The sequence below is a fragment of the Lactuca saligna genome, chromosome 7, assembly GCF_052625555.1.
Source record: "Lactuca saligna cultivar CGN05327 chromosome 7, ASM5262555v1, whole genome shotgun sequence".
NCBI lineage: Eukaryota > Viridiplantae > Streptophyta > Magnoliopsida > Asterales > Asteraceae > Lactuca > Lactuca saligna.
The window spans coordinates 73,906,704-73,927,810 of NC_136423.1; the positions used below are offsets into that span (position 1 = coordinate 73,906,704).

The window sequence follows — 21,107 nt, forward strand, 5'->3', positions numbered from 1 at the left end:
AGGGAAAAAGAGGAAGTCCCCTTCGAAGGGTACCAAGGGAAAGTCTCTTGATGGATCCTCATCAAGGACGAAGAGCGGTTTTGTCACTCCTTCTGCAATTCCCAAGGATGCTGATTGCTACTATTGCCAGGACAAGGGGCACTGGAAGCAAAACTGCCCTAAGTACTTGGAGGACTAAAGGATGGGAAAGTGAAACCCACTCATGCAGGTATTTACACAATATTGTCTAATTACTCACCATATTCTAACTCTTGGGGTGCTTGATACAGGATGTGGTATTCACATATGTTCAAATTTGAAGGGACTAAGAAGAAGTGAGGATGTGGAGCACGGAAAGAGAAACCTGATCATGGGGAATAGGAAGGCTTCACCTGTTTCCAAGATTGGAGTTTATACTTTGTTGCTGAATAATGGGTTGAAATTAGATTTGAATAAATGCGTGTACTCGTTGAAATGGTGAGAAATATTATTTCCTTTCATGTTTTGTACAAACAAGGTTTTACCTTTTCGTTTGATAATGAATGTGGTGGTATTAATGCTTTCTTTAATAATGTGTTTTATTTTAAAGCATTACCTTGTGATGGTGTATATGAAACTGTGTCGAGTGTAGACAACTTAGGAAATAATGTGTTGTATATTGATTCTTCTACTAGCCTAGATAAAGCATCATTGTGGCATTTTCGTCTTGGACATGTAAACAAGAAACACATAGGCCAACTCCAAAAGAGTGGAGTCTTGGAGTCATTCGACCTTAAATCGGATGATAGTTGTGAATCTTGTCTACTTGGAAATATAACAAAATCAACCTTCACTGGTACTTGTGAAAGGGGTGAGGGTTTGTTGGACCTAATACACAGTGATGTATGTGGGCCATTCAAACCGCCACAAGGGATGCTAATCGGTATTATGTGACTTTTATTGATGATTTTAGTAGATATGGCTATGTCTACTTGATCAAACATAAGTCAGAAACCTTTGAAAGGTTTAAGGAATTCAAACAGGAAGTAGAAAATCAATTGGACAGGAACATTAAGATGCTTCGATCCGATCGAGGTGGTGAGTATCTTAGTACCGAGTTCCTTGACTATCTTAAGGAGTGTGAGATTGTCTCACAATTGACTCCTCCTAGGACACCACAACTAAATGGTGTAGCTGCAAGGCGTAATCAAACTTTGTTAGACATGGTTCGCTCTATGATGAGTCGAGCTTCATTACCAATCTCTTTTTGGGGGTATGCCTTAGTGACTGTTGCCCATATCCTTAATCTAGTCCCTACAAAGAAGGTTACCAAAACACCTCATGAGATGTGGATTGGGAAGGTTCCCAATTTAGACCACATCAAGATTTGGGGTTGCGAGGCTTTCGTGATGCGTGAGACTCATGATAAGCTCGAACCCCGAAGTGAAAGGTGTATTTTCATCGGCTACCCACAGAAATCCTTTGGTTACCTCTTCTACAGACCCAGTGACAATGTGGTCTTTGTAGCAAGAAGAGGGATCTTTCGTGAGAGAGAGTTTATGAGCCAAGGAGACAGTGGAAGGCAAATTGATCTTGAAGAAATTCAAGAATCAATTGGTCAAGGAACCTCAGACACTAGCAATCAACCTGAGGAGGAAACTCCTGTTGAGCCAGCTGACGAGTTTGTACCTCCGAGGCGTTCCACACGGGTTAGGAACACACCTGAGTTTTATTATGGTTTTCATATTACTATGGAAGGTGATACATTTATCAACGATAGTACACTGGTAAATTTGGATGAACCTAGTAGTGTTAAGGAAGCCATGACAGGCCCGGAGTTTGCTAAATGGAAGAAGGCCATGGACAGCGAGATACACTCCATGTATGACAATCAAGTTTGGAACTTAGTTGACAATGTACCAGGCCGTAAAACAGTCGGGTGCAAATGGATCTTCAAGAAGAAGACCGACATGGAAGGAAAAGTGCACACATATAAGGCTCGACTGGTTGCGAAGGGTTTTACTCAGACTCAGGGTATTGATTATGATGAAACCTTCTCATCGGTAGCAAATATTAAGTCTATTAGGGATATGCTAGCCATTGCTGCATTTCATGATTATGAAATATGGCAAATGGATGTCAAAACCGATTTTCTTAATGAAAAGTTAGCTGAGGATGTGTACATGAATCAGCCAGAGGGTTTTGTCAGTGCATAATACCTTGATAGAGTGTGCAAGCTTGAGAAATCCATTTTTGGATTAAAACAAGCATCTCGTAGCTGGAATCTTTGTTTTGATGAGAAGGTAAAAGAGTTTGGTTTCTCGAGAAGTGAAGATGAGTCTTGCGTGTATGTAAGAGCTAGTGGGAGCATAGTTAGCTTCTTGGTACTGTATGTAGATGACATACTACTTATAGGAAATGACATCCCAACCTTGCAGGAGGTTAAGTCCTGGCTTGGGAAGTGCTTTGCTATGAAGGACCTAGGGGAAGTTGCCTATATCCTAGGGATAAGGATATTAAGAGAAAGGAGTAAAAGACTAATTGGGCTTAGTCAGAGTACCTACTTGGATAAGGTGTTGAGAAGGTTCAACATGCAGAATTCCAAGAAAGGAGATTTACCGATCCAAAGCAATGCCAAACTGAGTAAGACTCAGAGTCCGAGTACAGAGGCCGAGATAGCAGAGATGAGTCGATTATTGTATGCTTCCGTTGTGGGCTCGATCATGTATGCTATGACTTGTACCCGCCCTGATCTGGCCTTTGCTTTGAGCATGGTCAGCAGATATCAGGGGAACCCTGGCAAGGCTCATTGGACCGTGGTAAAGAACATTCTCAAGTACCTACGGAGGACTAAGGATTGGATCCTTACCCTTGGTGGGAGTGATGACTTGAGAGTATTAGGGTATAGTGATGCTAGTTTTCAAACTGATAGGGATAACTTCTGCTCTCAGTCGGGCTGAGTATTTACTCTAAATGGAGGGGCAATCTCTTGGAAAAGTTCCAAGCAGGAGACAGTGGCTGATTCAACTTGTGAATCAGAGTATATAGCATCGAGTGAAGCAGCGAAGGAGGCGATATGGCTGACGAACTTCATCGGAGACCTTGGAGTTGTACCAGCTATTAAGGAGCCTATGGAGATTTTCTGTGACAGCAATAGTGCGGTTGCCTTAGCCAAGGAACCAAGAGATCATGGCAGATCCCGACACATTGACAGAAAATATCACTTCATAAGACACAAGATTGAAGAAGGACTCCTTGTGGCAAAGAGGATATCGTCAGATGAGAACCATGCGGATCCCTTTACGAAGGGACTGACGAGGGTTAAGCATTTGCAGCATGCGAGGCGCATCGGGCTGAGGGACGATATTAGTTTTACAGATTAGATAGTAAAATGTAATCGACGTTTGATGATGAATAAAATTTGTGATTTATTTATGAGTAAAGTGTTACTATCATTGTCAATTATTTACTATTGTTTCAGTTTTGCATGTTTTGAATTCCAGAATAATTAATTTATTCAAACCTCCACAATCGGTCATACGTCGGAAGTAGGTATGAATTAAGATTGTCATGAATTGGGTTTGTAGATAGCTAAAGGTGTTTAGACATAGCAATGGTTGCTACAATGTTCATGAGTGCTCATAAGTTATGAGTATTGGAATAAACCCACGCTCAGTTGTATCACTTCATGGAATTTATCTCGAGTGATCGTGAGACGATAATATCATATAAGTCTTCAAACCTAGAGATATGAGTTGTTACCTATGAGTTGATTGTGCATTGATTGCACGTAAATGCATCAGTAACTTGATGTTATAAAACGTGCATTTGTGTACAATTCAACAAGTAATAGTACAAGCATATGAGTCGAAGTTTATCTGTTCCTTCTAGAAATAGAAGCGATATTTGGGCCCCTCGATGATTTTGTGTTGACCCATGTACCGGGCCCGGTCAGAACTAAATTGATGTGTTCAGTTAAGTTCTTTGTCAAAAAAATCGGAAATCTAGAAACAACTGCCAGACAATAAGTAAGACATTGCTCCATGTATTTGTCCGGCTGATATCATGAGAACAAAGGATTATATGATTACTTGTCTAAAATGGTGCTTCATAGTTCAACAGAGTTTTCGAGAGCTACGATTGTCGGTTGGTTCCTGAATTAATATAGGCAAATACAGTTATTAGACTTATCCAAGTGGGAGTCTGTTGGATAAGGTGTCTAAGTCCATAACTTATTTGGTATATACTTGACCCGACCCGGCATGGTCCATTTGGGTTGTACTTCACCGAAACAATTTATGGATAATTTTATGAGAATTGTATACTTCGATTTATTTATATATTATAAGTTATAATATATTAATATAAAGTCATGTTATTTAATTAGTTTTAATCTTGAATTAATTATGAATTAATTTAGTGATTAAAAGGAATACTAGTTACATCACGGGCTATTATATTTATATGGTGTGGGCTAATACTCATTTGTTAATGGGCTAAGCTTATATGGAAGTCTATGGATGATCTATGGAGCTTTTAACCCATGGATCCTTGGAAGATGAAAAGACATGGGTTATTAGGGTTTCACCCTAACCATGCACACTATATAAACAAGCTTATGTTGCATGAAAAACACCCTAGAGTGTGTGTGTGTAATAGTGGTGGGCGACTTCTAAGAGTTAGTATACTCTCTCATATATTTTCCAAGTTTGTGGTGATTTTTGATTTCCATTTGAGGCATTCACATTATTGGTGCTTGGCTCTCAAACTCCAAGGAATCAACAATCAACAAAAGGTATGTGATTCATCTAGTTCTTTTATGTTTAAAAGTACCCCATGCCATTCTAGATAGGTTATAAACCTTGGAAAATAATATTTTGCATGTACCTCAGATAAACATAGATCCAAGGTTTATTAGGGTTGCATGTACACTTAGGAAGTGTTAAAATGCTCAAATCCCAACACATAGGAGTCAAATGAAGGTATTTTATCACTAGATACGATAGAGAATCACTCTAGGGACTTGGAACTACTTGCACCAAGTGAAAAAACCTTGTAGGTTTGAGTAAAGGGAGTGTATGGCCACCTTGAGTGTGTGTGCGACCCGATGGGTGTGCGGCCGTACACTCATGAAAGAGGGTGCCTTTGAAGTGTTCTCAAGGTCCATGCTTGTATCCACGAAGTTTTCTAGGTCTTTACTCAATTGTAGTGCAAGTTAAAGGGTACTAGAAGTGGGTTTGCGGCCCTAGGATGTGTGTGTGGTCGCACATAGGAGTGTGCTGCCGCACACAAGGAGTATGCTGCCGCACACAAGGAGTATGCTGCCGCACAAGGGCATGTGCGGCCGTACACCCCACAAGATTGATGTCCAAGTTGTCCTTTCCAAGGTGCAACAATGATAGGGTCATGTCTATCTTGAATATGGGAGTTAAACTCTCACTTTGGAGGGTGTTTTAAGGGCGTGCGATCACTTTAAAGGAGGTTTGCGGCCGCACTCCTTCAAAGAGATGAAGAACATGTTGATTATTTCAGACTTAAGGCTTAGATAGAGTGGTCTTTCATGGTTTGCAGGTTAGAGGATGAAGTAATTACGTTCTTGAAGCTTTGGAGGGTTCAAAGTTGGAGAAACTTGAGAGAATAGTGTAGCGTGCTGCCAAGGTGTTGAAGGAATGAAAGGAAAGGGGGCTACCTTTTATATAGGGGTAAGGGTGCTGTCAAAAAGTGACTGTGCGGCCAAGAGGTGAGTGTGCCGTTGTACGGTCGTACACTCCTCCTAAAGGTAGTGGTTCCGGGCTGTCTCATCATACAATCAGACATACGAAGGCATCTCTCCTATCATATTATACTGAGCAGATCCTTAGCACTAATCTAGCATGCAATTCTCACAATCATATCATATATCATAATAAACATGTATTGGTATTCTGGGAACCACTTACTTGAGTTCGTCGATTGCACGCATCACACCCATTTCTTTGATTAGAAATCCTTTTTGATAAAACATTTATTTTACGAAAATTTTCACCAAATCCTCAATTTGAGTCTAAGCATACCCAAGAGTATGCCCAAATCCCTCAAACCAAGACTCTGATACCAACTTGTAACGTCCCGAAAATCATATGGTAAAATTTCCTTTTTAATATGCATTCAACCATTCATTTATCTTATTCAAACATTTAAAGGTATTTCAAAGTAAAACAACTATCAGAGTAAAATCCCAAAATCACGAATTGCGGAAAAACACGGGTGTATGCGCTGCGATCAAACCGGGCCCTTCCCTTTCGAACCGAAAGTACCTGAAACCATAAAACACAAACCGTAAACACAAAGCTTAATGAGTTCCCCAAAATACCACATAGCATACATATAATATAACGGGCCCCACCCACACTTGAATAATAATGAGATACATGCCCCACCCACACTCGAATAACAGGCCCCGCCTAATGAGATACGGACCCCGCCCACACTCGAATTACAGGCCCCACCCAATAAAATACATATGCAAGCACATACAAGTATCACACAAACAACAAATATAATAACATAACCAAACTAGGGTCGGCCTTGGTGCCTTAGACCCGCTAAAACCAGTGAGGAAACTCACCTCAATAGCTGATCCCACAAAAATATCTCCGACTGCAGATCCGATAGAATCCCCATGGTGTTAAACAAATAACACCCCATTAATAATTAGGTTCCAAACCAAATTCAATAATCCATAAATGGGGTAAAAGATCATTTTACCCTTCACCTAGTTGTTGGGTTATGAGCATTCTAACACTCCTAAGTGTACATGCAACCCTAAATACCTTGGATCTATGTTTTCTCTATTATACATGCAAATATGAATATCCAAGATATTATCCTAAACTAGCATACATAACTATCAATATAACAAGATAGAATACATACCTCTTTGATGGAGCTTGTCTTCATGAAGCTTGAGTGCCTAGTGCCCCAAGTGTGACACCTCAAATGGTTCACAATCATCAAAACACTTAGAATAACTTAGAGAGAATTCTACACTTCATGAAATCGGCTAGCCCTTTCTTACTCTCACTAGTGGCCGATTTTTCCTCAAGAATAAGATGCTTATATAGTTATACAATTAGGGTAAACCCTAATTGTCATGACTTTCCATTTCCTTGGATCCATGGGTTCAAATACACCATGGTGCATCCATGGAGCATCATATGGGTTTTGGCCCAACTAGATAATCCATGGAGCATTAGCCCACTATACAAGTATGGATGATTTACACAATCAACCCATATATTTAATTAGTCTTCTTTTGATCACTCAATTAATGCTAGATTAATTCTTGATCAATACTAATTAAATAATCTCATTATTCTTATTATTAATATACTAGAACTTATAATATATTAATAACCATAAGTGTCTTATTTCTCTCATTTAGTCTATCCAAGTGCATGATGGTATGCAACCCAAATGGACCATGCCGGGTCGGGTCAAGTCTTACCAATTATAGTTATGGACTTAGACATTAATCCAACACTAGTTTGGTCCAAGACTAAGGCCCAAACTCCCCATAAAAAGGCCCACAAACCAAAAGTCATCCAAAGTCCACTTATGGCCCAATTTTCCAAAATGGGCCCAACCCTTACATGGGCCTTACCCTAAAGCCCAATAACTTATTCCCGATCCAAAACACATATTCACAGCTCGTCCAACAAACCCCAAGCAATTCAAGGCCAAACGATAACCTAAATCTGAAACGACACCACAAGGCCCAATAAGACCCAAATATCCAAATTAGGCCCAAATCCACCATGGATCTATCCCAAGAAAGCCCAAAAGATCTAATGGTCTACCCTAGTCCACTTCTGGTCAAAGATCAAATGCCTAGAAAGGTAAACAAAACAAGAAAGGACAAACATGCCGAGTACAACTCGCGTACTCAGCTGGTACACCCAACGTACACCCTTTGGGGCCAGTATGCGCAACGTACCAGATGGGTACGCCCAAGGTACTCCCCTAAACCCCAATCTCCTCCATTAAGCACTTAATCACTTAAGTCCTTGCTCCAAACTCTCAAATTTGATTTCCATAGATAACTTATTACGTAAAGTTGGCAATTTTACTTGCATACATGGCTTAATGGGACTCTATAGCTCAAAAGAGCTTAATGAAAGGTCTTAACACATGCATGGGTCCAAATAAACCATAAAGATCACATTTTTATGCCTTTAGGGCACCTAAGACGTCCAAATCTAGAAGACCAATCCTCTAAAACCACTATAACTCACAAGAACCACCAAAAGAGGCTAAAATGACTAAGAACAAAACCCAAAGAAGGTCTAACCGAAGAGTGAACAAGATAGAGACTTTATACCTTTAAGATCACGAAATAATGATGTAACTTTTGGATCTCTAAGCTCCTTTCAAGATAGTGAGTCTTTAACTTTCTCCTTCTTTTGCACAAGCCACCACAAACACTCTTTCAAGCTCCAAACTCACTTAAGGCACTCTAGGGTTTCAAGGTAGATGAAAGGAGATGAAGGCCGACTTAAAAGACCCCAAGGAAGGCCATAATAATGTTTATATAGGGTAGGAACCCCAAAATTAGGGTTTTTCTCTAAAGGGAGTACACCCTGCGTACCTCTTAGTACGCCTAACGTACTCTAAGACCATCCGCAACCAGTCAACCCTTTGCGCCCCACGTTCATAATGAGTACGCCCCACGTACTCATTGAACCTCTAAAACCCTAACTTCACTTGGCACTAACTTCTTCGTTCTAAGTCCGTTTCCGACGAACTTTATATCCATGAAAAGGTGACAAGAAGCCCTACACTTCTAACAAATCACCCCGCCTTAAAACCTCCCGAACAATAACCCAAAATTCATGAAGACCCGAACTTCCCAAATTACGATTATACCCTTGGGCTCTGAAACACAATCAAACTCTTGGATCACTAAAACCATAATATCTACATCCAAAGATTGCCAAATCCTTTCTTCCCCAATGCCCTAAGCCTCATGACAACCGATAATTGGGTCACGACCTTGAATAAGGAAGCAATGCGATACCAAATGTTACAAATGCTCACACTAAAATATATAGATATATCAAAGGTTCTTCACCTTCAATATAGACAACTCAACCTCTCTATCTATTTTTCCAAACTTCTTTATCAAAAATACCACATCATCATAATCAATATTTCTTGATTCAACATTCTCCTCCTAAATGTTGGATATGATGAGGAACAATATTTTCTTCTGTGACAGTGCTAGTGATAAAAAAAGGAGTTGACAGTAAAAAATAATGATATAACAAAATGCTAGGAGTGTTATCATGACAATCCTTCTAACATTTATGTTTTAAAAAAACAACCATATTTATATAATATGGATATTATTATTTAATTTCCCTTCAAAATATTCATAGTTTTCATGGGTTTTAAGATTAGGGTTATTGTCATTGTAGCCCAACAAACTTTAGTACATTCGTTTAAATGGTCCCTCGTGAATATTTTTTGCATTTGAGGGGCATGTACTTGTATTTTTATGTTTTAAAAGGTCTTTTTTTTTAAAATTTTTTTGAAGGGGTCACCCGATGACACCCATCCTACCTTGCACTTTAGCAATTCCACATCATTGCCACCTGGATTAAAGAAGTCCTGGTCATTGCCACGTGGGTGTGATAATGTTTACCCTAGTTTTTATTTGGGTCATCCTACCTTGGAGCAAATTAGTACTCTCGTTCCCTTCTCCACATCTCGCGCTCCAGATTTCACTATCTCCCTCAACCCAATTTGTAATTGTGGTGACTGCGATTGGGTTAATCACCGACGTTACTGGCCCATGGAGAGAACCTGACTAAAGAGTGGTAGCGGAAGTGTGGCGATTTTTAGTGCAGGTTCGTGAATTTCAGGCCAAGCCGAGGGGTATTGACTATGAGAAGAAGAGGAAACACCCTGTTGGGGTTCGCTTTTGTCGTTGTTTCTTGCAATGATACGAATATGAGCTTGAGCTCTAGTGATTGCGATGATACAAGGTTAATAAACTGTTCTGATAAGGGAGTTTTGATAGCTATCAAGAAATTCAACCTAAAACACTTCAAATCAATAGTGTTTCTCGACTAACAAACACCAGTCAACACCTCAAATCCAAACGAATGTGATGTCACATGGAGATTTCAGAATCAGAAAGAGAAATTATGGAGAAGGTATAGAGATTTTAGAAGGCTTAAGATCGGATTCACCGATTCTTTCACTTACAAAGTAATCAGAGCGAAAGGATGGCATTCCAGTGTCAATGTACGTTGTCCACGGCGAACCCTATTCGGAAAAAGTAGAGGTTTGTTGGGGGATTGACCGGTGTCAATGACTTCCTGAGCAACTACCGTCGACGAATCAAACCCATAACCGGATCCATCTTCAACCTACTCCCCAGAAGTTGCATCATCGGCGGCGTCACATGATTCACCTTGTTCTGCCACATTGGAGACGTCGTTGGGGACATCGATGGAGTTAAATCAAGCACCAATAGGATCATCGAAAACATTTCCATTGAATTAACAACAACATATCCTGATTTAGGAGAAGGAAGAGTTGATATGGTAGAAGCGTACACTGGCCGGAGCTCCTCCACCCTGTGAGCAAAATTAAAACCCTTATCATGTGTTTCACTTGATGGTCTTTGTGCCTATAAATTTTCTCAGCGTGGATGAAGCCATGATTCAAATACTCCATGTGCATATTCGCACGAAGAAAAAAAGGTCATTAGAAAAAAAAAACATGTATGTATAGGTTAAGAAGAAAGGGTTAAAGAGATGTGGATGGTTGATCCTATTCTTGCAAGTGTGTCGTCGAGTTGAATCATTTGTGAGTATGTGCTGACTCACCAGGTTATATGTATTCACTAACCAGCTTACTTGGCAAGTGACTAAGCAGAAATTCCTGTTAAAATGGGTAAAATGATATTTTCAAATGGTAAAACACAAGTACGTGCCCCTCAAATGCAAAAAAATAATCACGATGAACCATTTAAACCAATATACGAAAGTTTGTTGGCCTGCTTAAGATTATACATGTTAGATTTATTACTCCAAATATCTATAATAAAATTAAACAATTATACTAAACTGCGATACTTCAGTTTGCACATTCACAAGAAAGCGTGAATCCACTCGTTACCAAATCCACTCGTTACCAAATCCCATCTCGTCTTCCTCCTCTCAACCCCTTCCATTCTCAAAACAATGCATTCATCATCTTCATCTTCTTCAAGAACCAAAAATCCATGTCATGACGATAAATCCACCACCAAATCTACCGACACTAGTAAATCCAACGGGAAATTCACGAAATTAGATCTCCCTCTCTCCATTCTCAGCCCCTCTTCACTCGTGTTCTTCAAATCCACATCTCTCATCACCACCCAACTTCATCCCAACACAAACCCCATTCTTAATCTCCAAAAAATAGTCACTGCATCACCCGATAGTTTCGTTCGTAATTTCCATAACTCCATTGATAAATGTCTCCGTGATCTTCATCATTTTGCTTCCAACAATCCCCTTTTCACCAAATTGCATTCTGCCGCCTCTCAATACCACAAATTCTGCCAGGTATTTTAATATTTTTACCCTTTAGGCTTCTATAACTAATGCTTGTAATTCGTTTCTTCGTAACCAATGCCGCTGTTCTACAATTTGCTAAATACAATTCAGGGTGTTTTTGCTTCGCAACTAATAGACCTATTCTTAATTCATTCGAGTTCATATTCATATTCGTGGTTAATTTGATTATACTCTGTTCTTTTTTTTTTTTTTTTTTTACAATTAACGTTTGAAGCATTTACATTTCACCAAAAGGGCATAGTTTACCTTGGTAGAGAGGAATTACGTGTTTCCAATCGTAGAAAATTAGAGACAAATTTTTGGCGATGTTAATTTCTTCCTTGCTTGTTTATATACATTAAGATGTTACTTTTTGACTTAAAGACCTTAAAAAGGAATACATGACTTAATCTGATAACTATATATGAGTTAGGAGCTGTTTGTGTTGCCTCTTACCGGTCAGTGAGAGGTAACCTCTGACTCAGTCAGCAGTCTTACCGTTTGTTTCGCTAAAATTTCACCTCTTAGCTCTTACCCAATCGGCTAAAAAATATTGCTGACTGAGTAAGAATGACAACATGGTTTCAGTCAGATGTCAGAAGACTTTGCAGAAAGAACGACTTAACAGATAAAATCAAAGAAAGGAGACTTTATCTATTAAGTCTTAATCCTTAACTTGTTCACCCTCATTTATCTTTTCCTTCTAATTCTCCAATGTGTCATCATTTTCTCAACAAATTTTAGGGCTAAATACAACGAATCACATGTACTTCACCTTTTGTGTGTATTATACTTTCAGATTAATTTTAGAAGCCACATGAAATCAAACAATCTCTCGAATCACAATTTTGCCGCGATTCTTCCTGGAGATTCATTGGCGGGGCTCGTGGTATCAAATGGTATTTTAAATTTTTTAAATATTTACAACTCATTGTTGGTTGCTCGGCTAGTTCTTACCTGGTTTCCAAACACTCCTCAAGTCATTGTGAACCCCCTCAGGTATTATTATAAAAAAAAAAAAACCAAATACAAGAAATTGCAACATACTTTCATTTCTCTCTATTACAACATTCTACTTTTGTTTTTTTATTAAAGCGTTACACTTCGAAAAAATCTACCCAATTGTAGCATTGTACTTCCAATTTTTTCTCACAATATTATTATACTTTGAAAAAATGAAAATCCACCAAGTTATAGTAACATTACTACATTATTGCACTAGAAATTTAAAAAATTGTTAATGTTGGTTTTATATTTTTATTTTTACAGCACTTTATGCGATCCATATTTAAATATTTTTCGCGGGGTTATTCCACCACTTGGAGGGACTTTGGATCTTTCTCCCATTCTTGCATTTCTTGTGCTAAACGCCTTAACAAGCACAGCTTCAGCACTTCCTGCTGAACTTCCATCTCAAAGAGGCTCATCATCTGAGAAACATCCATCTTTTCTTACTTCAACATCTCATCTTACAAATTCACAAAAGAAATGGTTGAAAAAGTTTAATGCAGATAAGTCAAAGGGCTCAGAGTGTAATTTGTAACATTATATTTATATGTTGTTGTGAAGTTTACTCATATGGTTTTTTAATCTAAATACATTTTTTTTCTCCTTTTATTATGTTTTAACGCTTAGCTTTCAAGTTCGTCTTATTTTTGTGAAAGTTTGTACTCTTTTTATGGACACGTGACATAGATTTATTGAAATAATTTAAATCAGGGTAAATTTAATTATAATACAATTGTTCAAAATGTTTTAAGTTTAGTGCAAAGTGCAAACAATACCATAACTAAATTTTACAACAATCGAATAATTCTGAAATTTGATTACTAGTTTTTCTCAACATTTCTTGTCACCACTATTTGTTGACAAGAAATCACAGACTCTTGAAGAATTGGAGCTTGAAGATGAACCTTTAATCGGTATTTCCACTTATGCCTTTCTAGTTTTCTTTGTTTTGATAACCGTTGTGGGGTTTTCGTGTTATTTGGATCAGAGTCTTACTACGTTTGATCCTTATTGGATATATAGAGTTGGAGGTTCTTCTGGTGGGATCATAGCGTTGCTACTAGTTCTTACTTTTGTTTTGAAGTGTAGGGATTTTTAGGGTTAGAATCATTTTCTTTTTGAAAGCATATTAGTGTACCTTGTGAAACTCAACTGATTTTGTTTGTCAAGCTACATATAAAAATAAGCTTTTTGTATGCCTATCAAAACCCCCCCAAAAAAAAGTATGGGTATATGTATGATTGGTGCATATTATGATATTATGATGTTTGATCATGTTCATGCGTTCTTACTTCTAGATAGACTTTGTAAGTGAGATCCAATATTCAAGTTTGGGCACCACGTTCCTTATTCGGTAACATTAATTTATGATTTACTTTCTTCATGTTGATTATGTGATCGGTTGATCAGACGATATACGTAATGTTTCCTATAAGAGCATAATCTAGTTTTGTGAAAAATTACTTTCCATTACCCATTAATCACGTCCGTAGCATCTTTTCTTTAATTAGGATCATGGTTAACTGTTAGCACAACTAGTTCCTTATTTTCTAGCGTTTCCTTTACTCTTTAAATATTATGTAATGTAATTGTATTACTTAATGATTTTAATGATGATTTGAAATGTTTGGAATAAATGATATCTATTTTGGGTTATATTAAAAAAGAAATTTTTACCCTTGATTTTCGGGTCGTTACAGTTAAGTGTTTCTTACTTAACCCATTAAAGACTTAATCTACTAATGACTTAATCCATTAAGTCCAATATTGCTTTTAGGTTAATTTTGTCAATGATTATTATTTAGTATTTCAATTTATTAAATAATCTTGTGTGTGTCCCGATTAATTCTCAAAATTAGGGTCTTATGCGATTAGGGTTTTCCAAACTCTAATTAAAGTTTTCCAACCCAATATTAGCCCATTAGTCTATTGGTTGGGTTTTAGGTCACATTGGGCCTTATTGGGCCCATTAGGGTTCCATTGGGACCACTCGGTTTTCTTTGGGCCCATTAGGGTTTCATTGATCCCACATTGTGCAAACATCCCCAAAGCGAGGTCCAAATGCAATCAAAGCACACCGCCACCCGACACGGCGACTGGTGGCGGTAGCCACCACCTCACGGTGGTGGTTACAAGTTTTTCTATTGATTATTCCGGCATGATTACACAACACAATCCAAATAACACACACATACTAATATAACCACATACACTAATAAACATACACCCACACATAACACCTTAGCAATGGAAACACACCCAATACACTTCTGATTGGGAAATAGACCCAGCCACCCACCTAGAGGCGCACGGCGGCGGTGGCAGTGGCTGAGCTTGGCGGTAGTAGCATCGGTTAACGGCGGCAACCACCATGGTCGGCCGCCATGGTGGCTCTTCACGAGGCTTCTCTGGCCAAGCGAGTCTTCACAGTCGAACAACAACCACAACCCACTCACATGCTTGCGTCACACGGGCTGAAGCACACACAAACGCGACTGGCAGCGGAACACCTCACGTCTTTTTCGGACACGGTGACGACATCAACAACGTTAGCGGTAACCACGACGGTTAATAGTAAGAAGAGAAGAAAGAAGGTTGCAGCGATACAACCACGTCGTCGGTCTCCAGATTCCAGCATAGATGGCGACACTCAACAAACGACAACAACTGTTGGAACATGCCCCTGTGAACAAACCCAAAACATACGTAGGCTACATCTTTCTAAACTATTGCTTCTTATTCAGTATCATAACATACAATATATATATATACACGACCTAGCTTCCTACTCCACTTTTAAAGGGAACAACTTCTACCTAGTCAAAGCAATAAAACATGAGCCAACTAAACCTATCTAAACTATACTAAATATCTGCAAAATAAACGTGGCCTACATGGCCTTTACTAATTCAAACTCTACAAGAAGGACTAAAATACCCCTAAGGATAATTACGTGATTGACTAAGTTTGGATTAACAGCTACACCCACGTTGTGTGGTTGTATTCGGCAATGGAACAATGGAACGAGATGTGCTTGCCATCAGCAAGGTCCTCCGGCGACATTTGGTTGATCGGAACAGGAAGGAGTCGAAGGGAGATGCGGCTGGACGAGGGAGAAGAAGATGGCGGCTGGATGTGTGTTGCTAGGTTTAGGGTTAGGACGAGGAGGTGACGGGTTATAAGTCCCACTCGCTCTCAAACATTGGCCCATATTGACAATTTCAGTCCCTCCATTATTCTTCTCAAATTAAGTCTTTAATTTACAATCTAAACCCTCCCTTCTGAAAATCATTACATATCAAATTTGAATACTTACCATATGGCCCCTCCATGACCAATTATTTTCAACTTAGGGCACATAGTTTACCCTTTTAACCCCAGCCATCCAAGATCCTTTCAAATTAAGTCTGATATTTATACTTTAACCCCCAAAACTAACATTCCGATAATTATTATTTGATTTTGGACTATAATAACATATAATAATAATAATAATAATAATAATAATAATAATAATAATAATAATAATTGCTTCTCGGGGTTTCGGGTTTATTATTTAATTATTATATTTTAAATGGGATGTTACAGTTTCAATGTTATTTAAATAAGAAACTGCGTGGTTTTTGGTTCTAAATTCGCCAATAACCAAATATGTGGGAATTGGTCGCCACTTTATTTAGAATCTCGAATTTCAGAGTTGTTGAATGTTTCATCAGATTTTCAAGTTGTTGATGTTTTCATCAACGCCCTTCCAAATAATAAATTTGAAAATACGAAGAGCAAGTTGGATATGATTGATATTCAAATCCGATTTGAGGGGAAGTGACGATTTTTCTTATTTATTTCCCTATTTACGTTGGAAAGGGGTAATATTATTACTAGTTCTTATAGGGTTGAGCTGACCCTAGCCCTATCTTTTTTATGTAAATATTTCTTTTATGTTATTCTTTATTTACGTTAGAAGGGGGTAATATTATTATTAGTTCTTATAGGGTTAAACTCACCCTAGCCCTAGCTTTCTTATGTAAATATTCCTTTTATGTTATTCTTTATTTACGTTGAAAGGAGCTAATATTATTATTAGTTCTTAAAGTGTTGAGCTCACCCTAGCCTTAGTTTTCTTATGTAAATATTCCTTTTATGTTATTTTTTATTTACGTTGGAAAGGGATAATATTATTATTAGTTTTTATAGGGTTGAGCTGACCCTAGCCCTAACATTCTTATGTAAATATATGTTATCCTTTATTTTAGTTGGAAGGGGGTAATATTATTATTAGTTCTTATAGGATTGAGGTGACCCTAGCCCTAACTTTCTTATGTAAATATTCATTTTATGTTATTCTTTTGAGTGCAGATTAATACAGTGTTATGAATAAAATCAATAGGGCGTTTTCTCTCCATCCCTTTGGTATTTTATTGAAATTAGAGTAGAAACATCATTATCCATTAATCCATTTATCCATACACCACTTAAGATCTAAACAAAAAAAAACAACTCTTTAAGTATCCCAATAACCAATCTCACATTCAACACACAAAATTCTTTGATTTATGTTTTTGTATTAAAACTGTTAATCACCTCTACCAAACTATAGAAATTGAGAAGGAACACCAACATGTTACTAATTGTGAACTTCACGTATTATCTTACAATAATTTTAAAATCTAAAATTATTTATCATTTAATAATTGCAATGTGACATTAAAGAGGGTCCAACGAATCTCATGTTCAACATGAAAGATTCTTTAATTTATGATTTTGTATCAAAACACTTAATAAGCTCTATACAAATTGAGAAGGAAAGTTCGGCATGTTATTAATTGTAAACTTTTGTGGCATTATCTTATAACAATTTTATAATCTAAAACTATTTATCATAATATAACTGAAACATTACATTTAAGTGTCCCAACAACCAATCTCATGTTCAACATGAGAAAATATAAATATCAATTAAGGAAGTTAATGCTTATATTTGAATTTGATGCCTCCTTATAAATTCTCATCTAGTCTGTTACGAAAAATAGACATGGACAAACATACAACCTAACAAGTTGATTATATTAACATAATGTGCATTGGGCTTAGATTTTTACCACTAATAATAAGATAAACTTTCAACTTTTTCCTCCCCTAAAAAGCGGACATGATGACAGATACTTGCGTGAGTAAAAGACGTAACATCCTTCCTCATCTTATCAACAAAAAACATACGTATCCAGTATAACATACACAACCTAACAACACTAGTACAAATACATCTTTAAGCTCGTATAAATGAACAAATACAAAGGAATTTCAAAAAAAAAAAATAAAAACTTAATACTCAAGAAAACTCATACCAAAATTGTATAACATCCCACAACAAAAACACCAACAAAAATCATCAAAAAACTCAAATTTTCCAACAAACCATTCACACCACTACACTCATCATTAGCACCACTAAAGCAACCAGGCCTAGTAATCTTAGCCTCACCCCTTTCCAACACAAAGCTACTATTCGATTTCCCGTTACTAAAAAGAAGACACTAGAAATACGGACCACCGCCATCTGAGCCGTTGACTGCCGCCCCGATCTCGGTGTGGGTGGTGTTGTAGATTATATTCAAACTTGTGCTCTTCATCGTTAGTATTTGTGTGAACGCTTTATCGGGTTTGATGTATTTTGATTGGCACCCGAGCACACGGCCTGTGATGGGGGCGAGTGTGGCCACTTCGACTCCGCAGTTGGGGGCGAAGGTATCGGGGAATTCAGATTCGGCGGGTTTTTTGGCGTTGGGCCCACCGACTTCATCGCATTTTCCTTGGTAGGCTTTGATGTATTGGAGAGCTATGCATGCGAGGCCGAGGTTGTTGGTGAGGGAGGATGATTTGTGGGATGTTCTATTTATGTTCACTATGGCTACTAGCTCGTCGGCTGGGTTTTTAGTGACGTTTTCTGTTAACAAGAAATACAACTTATATGCTCATTTTGAATTAATGTATATATTTCTTAAAGTATAGAAGATAAAAGGTAAGAAATTTAGTGATCTAGATGAATGTGAAAAAGAGTATTAATTTCGGTGATTTTGGAACAAGATGATTCCAATTATTCCGATGAGATCTTAAATGTTAGGTAGTGCACTTTTTTCTCTTGGTTGAATTCAGTTTGTTAGTATTTCAGATCTTAAATGTAATGTACACTAATCGTACTACATTGAAAAAAGAACAACAAGAAGAAGAAGAACGAGAAAAAGATGAAGTAAAGTTCGAAACTAAGCGGGGATTTAGAAATCACATCCGTAAAAGAATTGGTCCAATCTTCGAATTTACTAACTACATTGCAATTCTTCGTAATTAACCACAAGAACAGAGAAATCGGATTAGGAACAATGAAATCCCAATAATTGGAGGTTCGAAATTAGATCATGCCCTTGAAATAAGCAAATAGGAAAGGTAAAGTTCATAAACAATATCAAATCTAAGTCATCTCGTACAGTAAATTTAGGGATTTATCCGCAAGCAATGCAGTGGAGATAATTCTAATTTGCAACATAGAGAGAGGGTGAACTTACTCTCATCAAGAGCAGATGATGAAGATATGAAGAGAATGCAGAAGATGATGCATAGACTCGTCGCCATTGATGAACACTGTGTTTGAGAGAGAGAGAAAGAGAGAGAGAGAGAGAGAGAGAGAGAGAGATTTGTTGGACTCTGAAGTTTGAACTGCTCTGGGGAAATTACAAGTGTTCAAGAATACCCCTTGAGATGCTGTTAATTACGAAGTAGACCAAGCTAACACCATTTTGTATTTTAACCCTTATAGTTTTGGCTTGTGTCCCTTTGAGGTTACCAGCTTTTCTCAAGTGCCAAAAAAAAGTACTTTAATGTTCAATAAAACGATAGCTTCTTCGTTAGAAATAAAATCTTAGAGCGCTTTGGTTGCATTTAAATGAAATTTGATTTGTCGACAAGTAGAAAGGGTTGACCACGAGAAGTAGAAATGCAGAATTCTCCTTGGTTAATGAAAACAACAAAGGAAAATAAACATTATTACAATCACTCTCACTGAGGATGAGTAATCTTACAGATTTCACTCAGTGGTCAGAGAATCTGCTTATCGATACATATCTTTTTTCTTTGGTATGTTTCTGAATATCCATAGCCATCCTTTTTTCTTCACTGGCTAAAACTTGGGACTCATTCTTAAATTCTTAACTTATGACGGTAATTTTTGAGAATTAACCCTAAGTTTAAGCAAGTGACGATAAATTTCGGGTCAACTGCTAAGGAAGAAAGAAGGATTGAAAATCTGGACCAGTGCTCTAGTGCTCTTCAATAGGGGATGACCACGAGGAGTTTGATGAAATGCCAATCCAAAAAAAATTGCTTCTACCAATTTTTATGAAAAAAAGACCAACATAATATTTTATTCATCACACTAAGAAAAATTGATCAATTGAAACAGGAAGTGCAGAACGATGTGTTATTAAACATCATATGTTCTTTAAAACCCAATTACAAAGTGAAGCTATAAATATTTATAAATAGTTTGTGGCATGTGTTTACCAAATACTCTTCTTCTTTCAAGTTAGGATAGTTTTGACATGGTTATGAAGATTTATATGTAGTTGATGAATTTAAAATTCATACAAATGTCGAGATTCATCAACTATGAATATTTATATGTAATTGATGAATTTTAAATTCAAACACTAGTGTAAAGATGCATCTACACTGGTTATCAATATTTTGATGAGGGCATAACTCTTATACACATGTATTAAAAAGTAGTTGATCTTTTTAGTAAACAATATTCTTATTTTACTATACATTTGTGTTCTATCTGTACTATTTGACATTTATCATGTTTTAGGATATTAGAATTAGGCATTCAAAGTATGGTAAAAGGATTATAGTGTAGATATGTAAGATTTAACTGAGGTTTTTAAGTTTTCATAAAAAGGTTTTGAGGCTATAAGTTGGATTGTGCAATATGATTGGATATCTGTCAAAAACTCTCTATTCTATTTGGTCAATTAATGTCAAAAATCAATGGTTTAGCCGTAAGATGTGGATCTCGGATCTTGATCTATGTTTCCTTCCAAGAATGTCATGAATCTTTATATATCATGGTGATTATCCTAAGATACGTCGACAAACTAAAGGAATTCCACTTATTTCACCTTAATTTATTGTCAGTGTCCTTGTTGTGGCACTATTTTACTACAAGCGATCTAGACAAGCATAATATTATTAAGTTATATGATCAATATTCCCTCATAAAACATGTCCACATTAAACTGACTTCTAACTTTTGAAAATTCACCCATTTATAGCAATGTATTATTACTTTTTTGGTTATGTGCACAATATACTTTAGATAACGGTAAAAGAAATACCCAAAGTACCCTTCATGGATCGTGCTTTGCACGAGCCTAAAACTTTTCTAATATATATATATATATATATATATATATATATATATATATATATATATATATATATATATATATATATATATATATATATATATATATATATTAGGCTGATTGTTGAATAATT

At 37.1% G+C, this 21,107-nt stretch overlaps 1 protein-coding gene across 1 annotated transcript; it reads left to right on the plus strand.

Moving 5' to 3' along the window:
• Window positions 1-11,075: 11,075 nt before the first annotated feature.
• LOC145005399 (ylmG homolog protein 2, chloroplastic-like) lies at window positions 11,076-13,161 on the plus strand. Its single transcript, XM_078964478.1, has 3 exons — window positions 11,076-11,558; window positions 12,349-12,548; window positions 12,819-13,161. The coding sequence occupies exons 1-3, from the start codon at window positions 11,190-11,192 to the stop codon at window positions 13,090-13,092; spliced, it is 843 nt and encodes a 280-aa protein (XP_078820604.1). The 5' UTR covers window positions 11,076-11,189; the 3' UTR covers window positions 13,093-13,161.
• The last annotated feature ends 7,946 nt before the right edge of the window (window positions 13,162-21,107 follow it).

Bases quoted from the DNA above. Each gene is read 5' to 3' on its own strand.
- LOC145005399 (XM_078964478.1), top strand. From the start codon at position 11,190: ATGCATTCATCATCTTCATCTTCTTCAAGAACCAAAAATCCATGTCAT. The intron at 11,559-12,348 runs GTATTTTAATAT...TTATACTTTCAG, and splicing joins AATACCACAAATTCTGCCAG to ATTAATTTTAGAAGCCACAT. The intron at 12,549-12,818 runs GTATTATTATAA...TTATTTTTACAG, and splicing joins GTCATTGTGAACCCCCTCAG to CACTTTATGCGATCCATATT.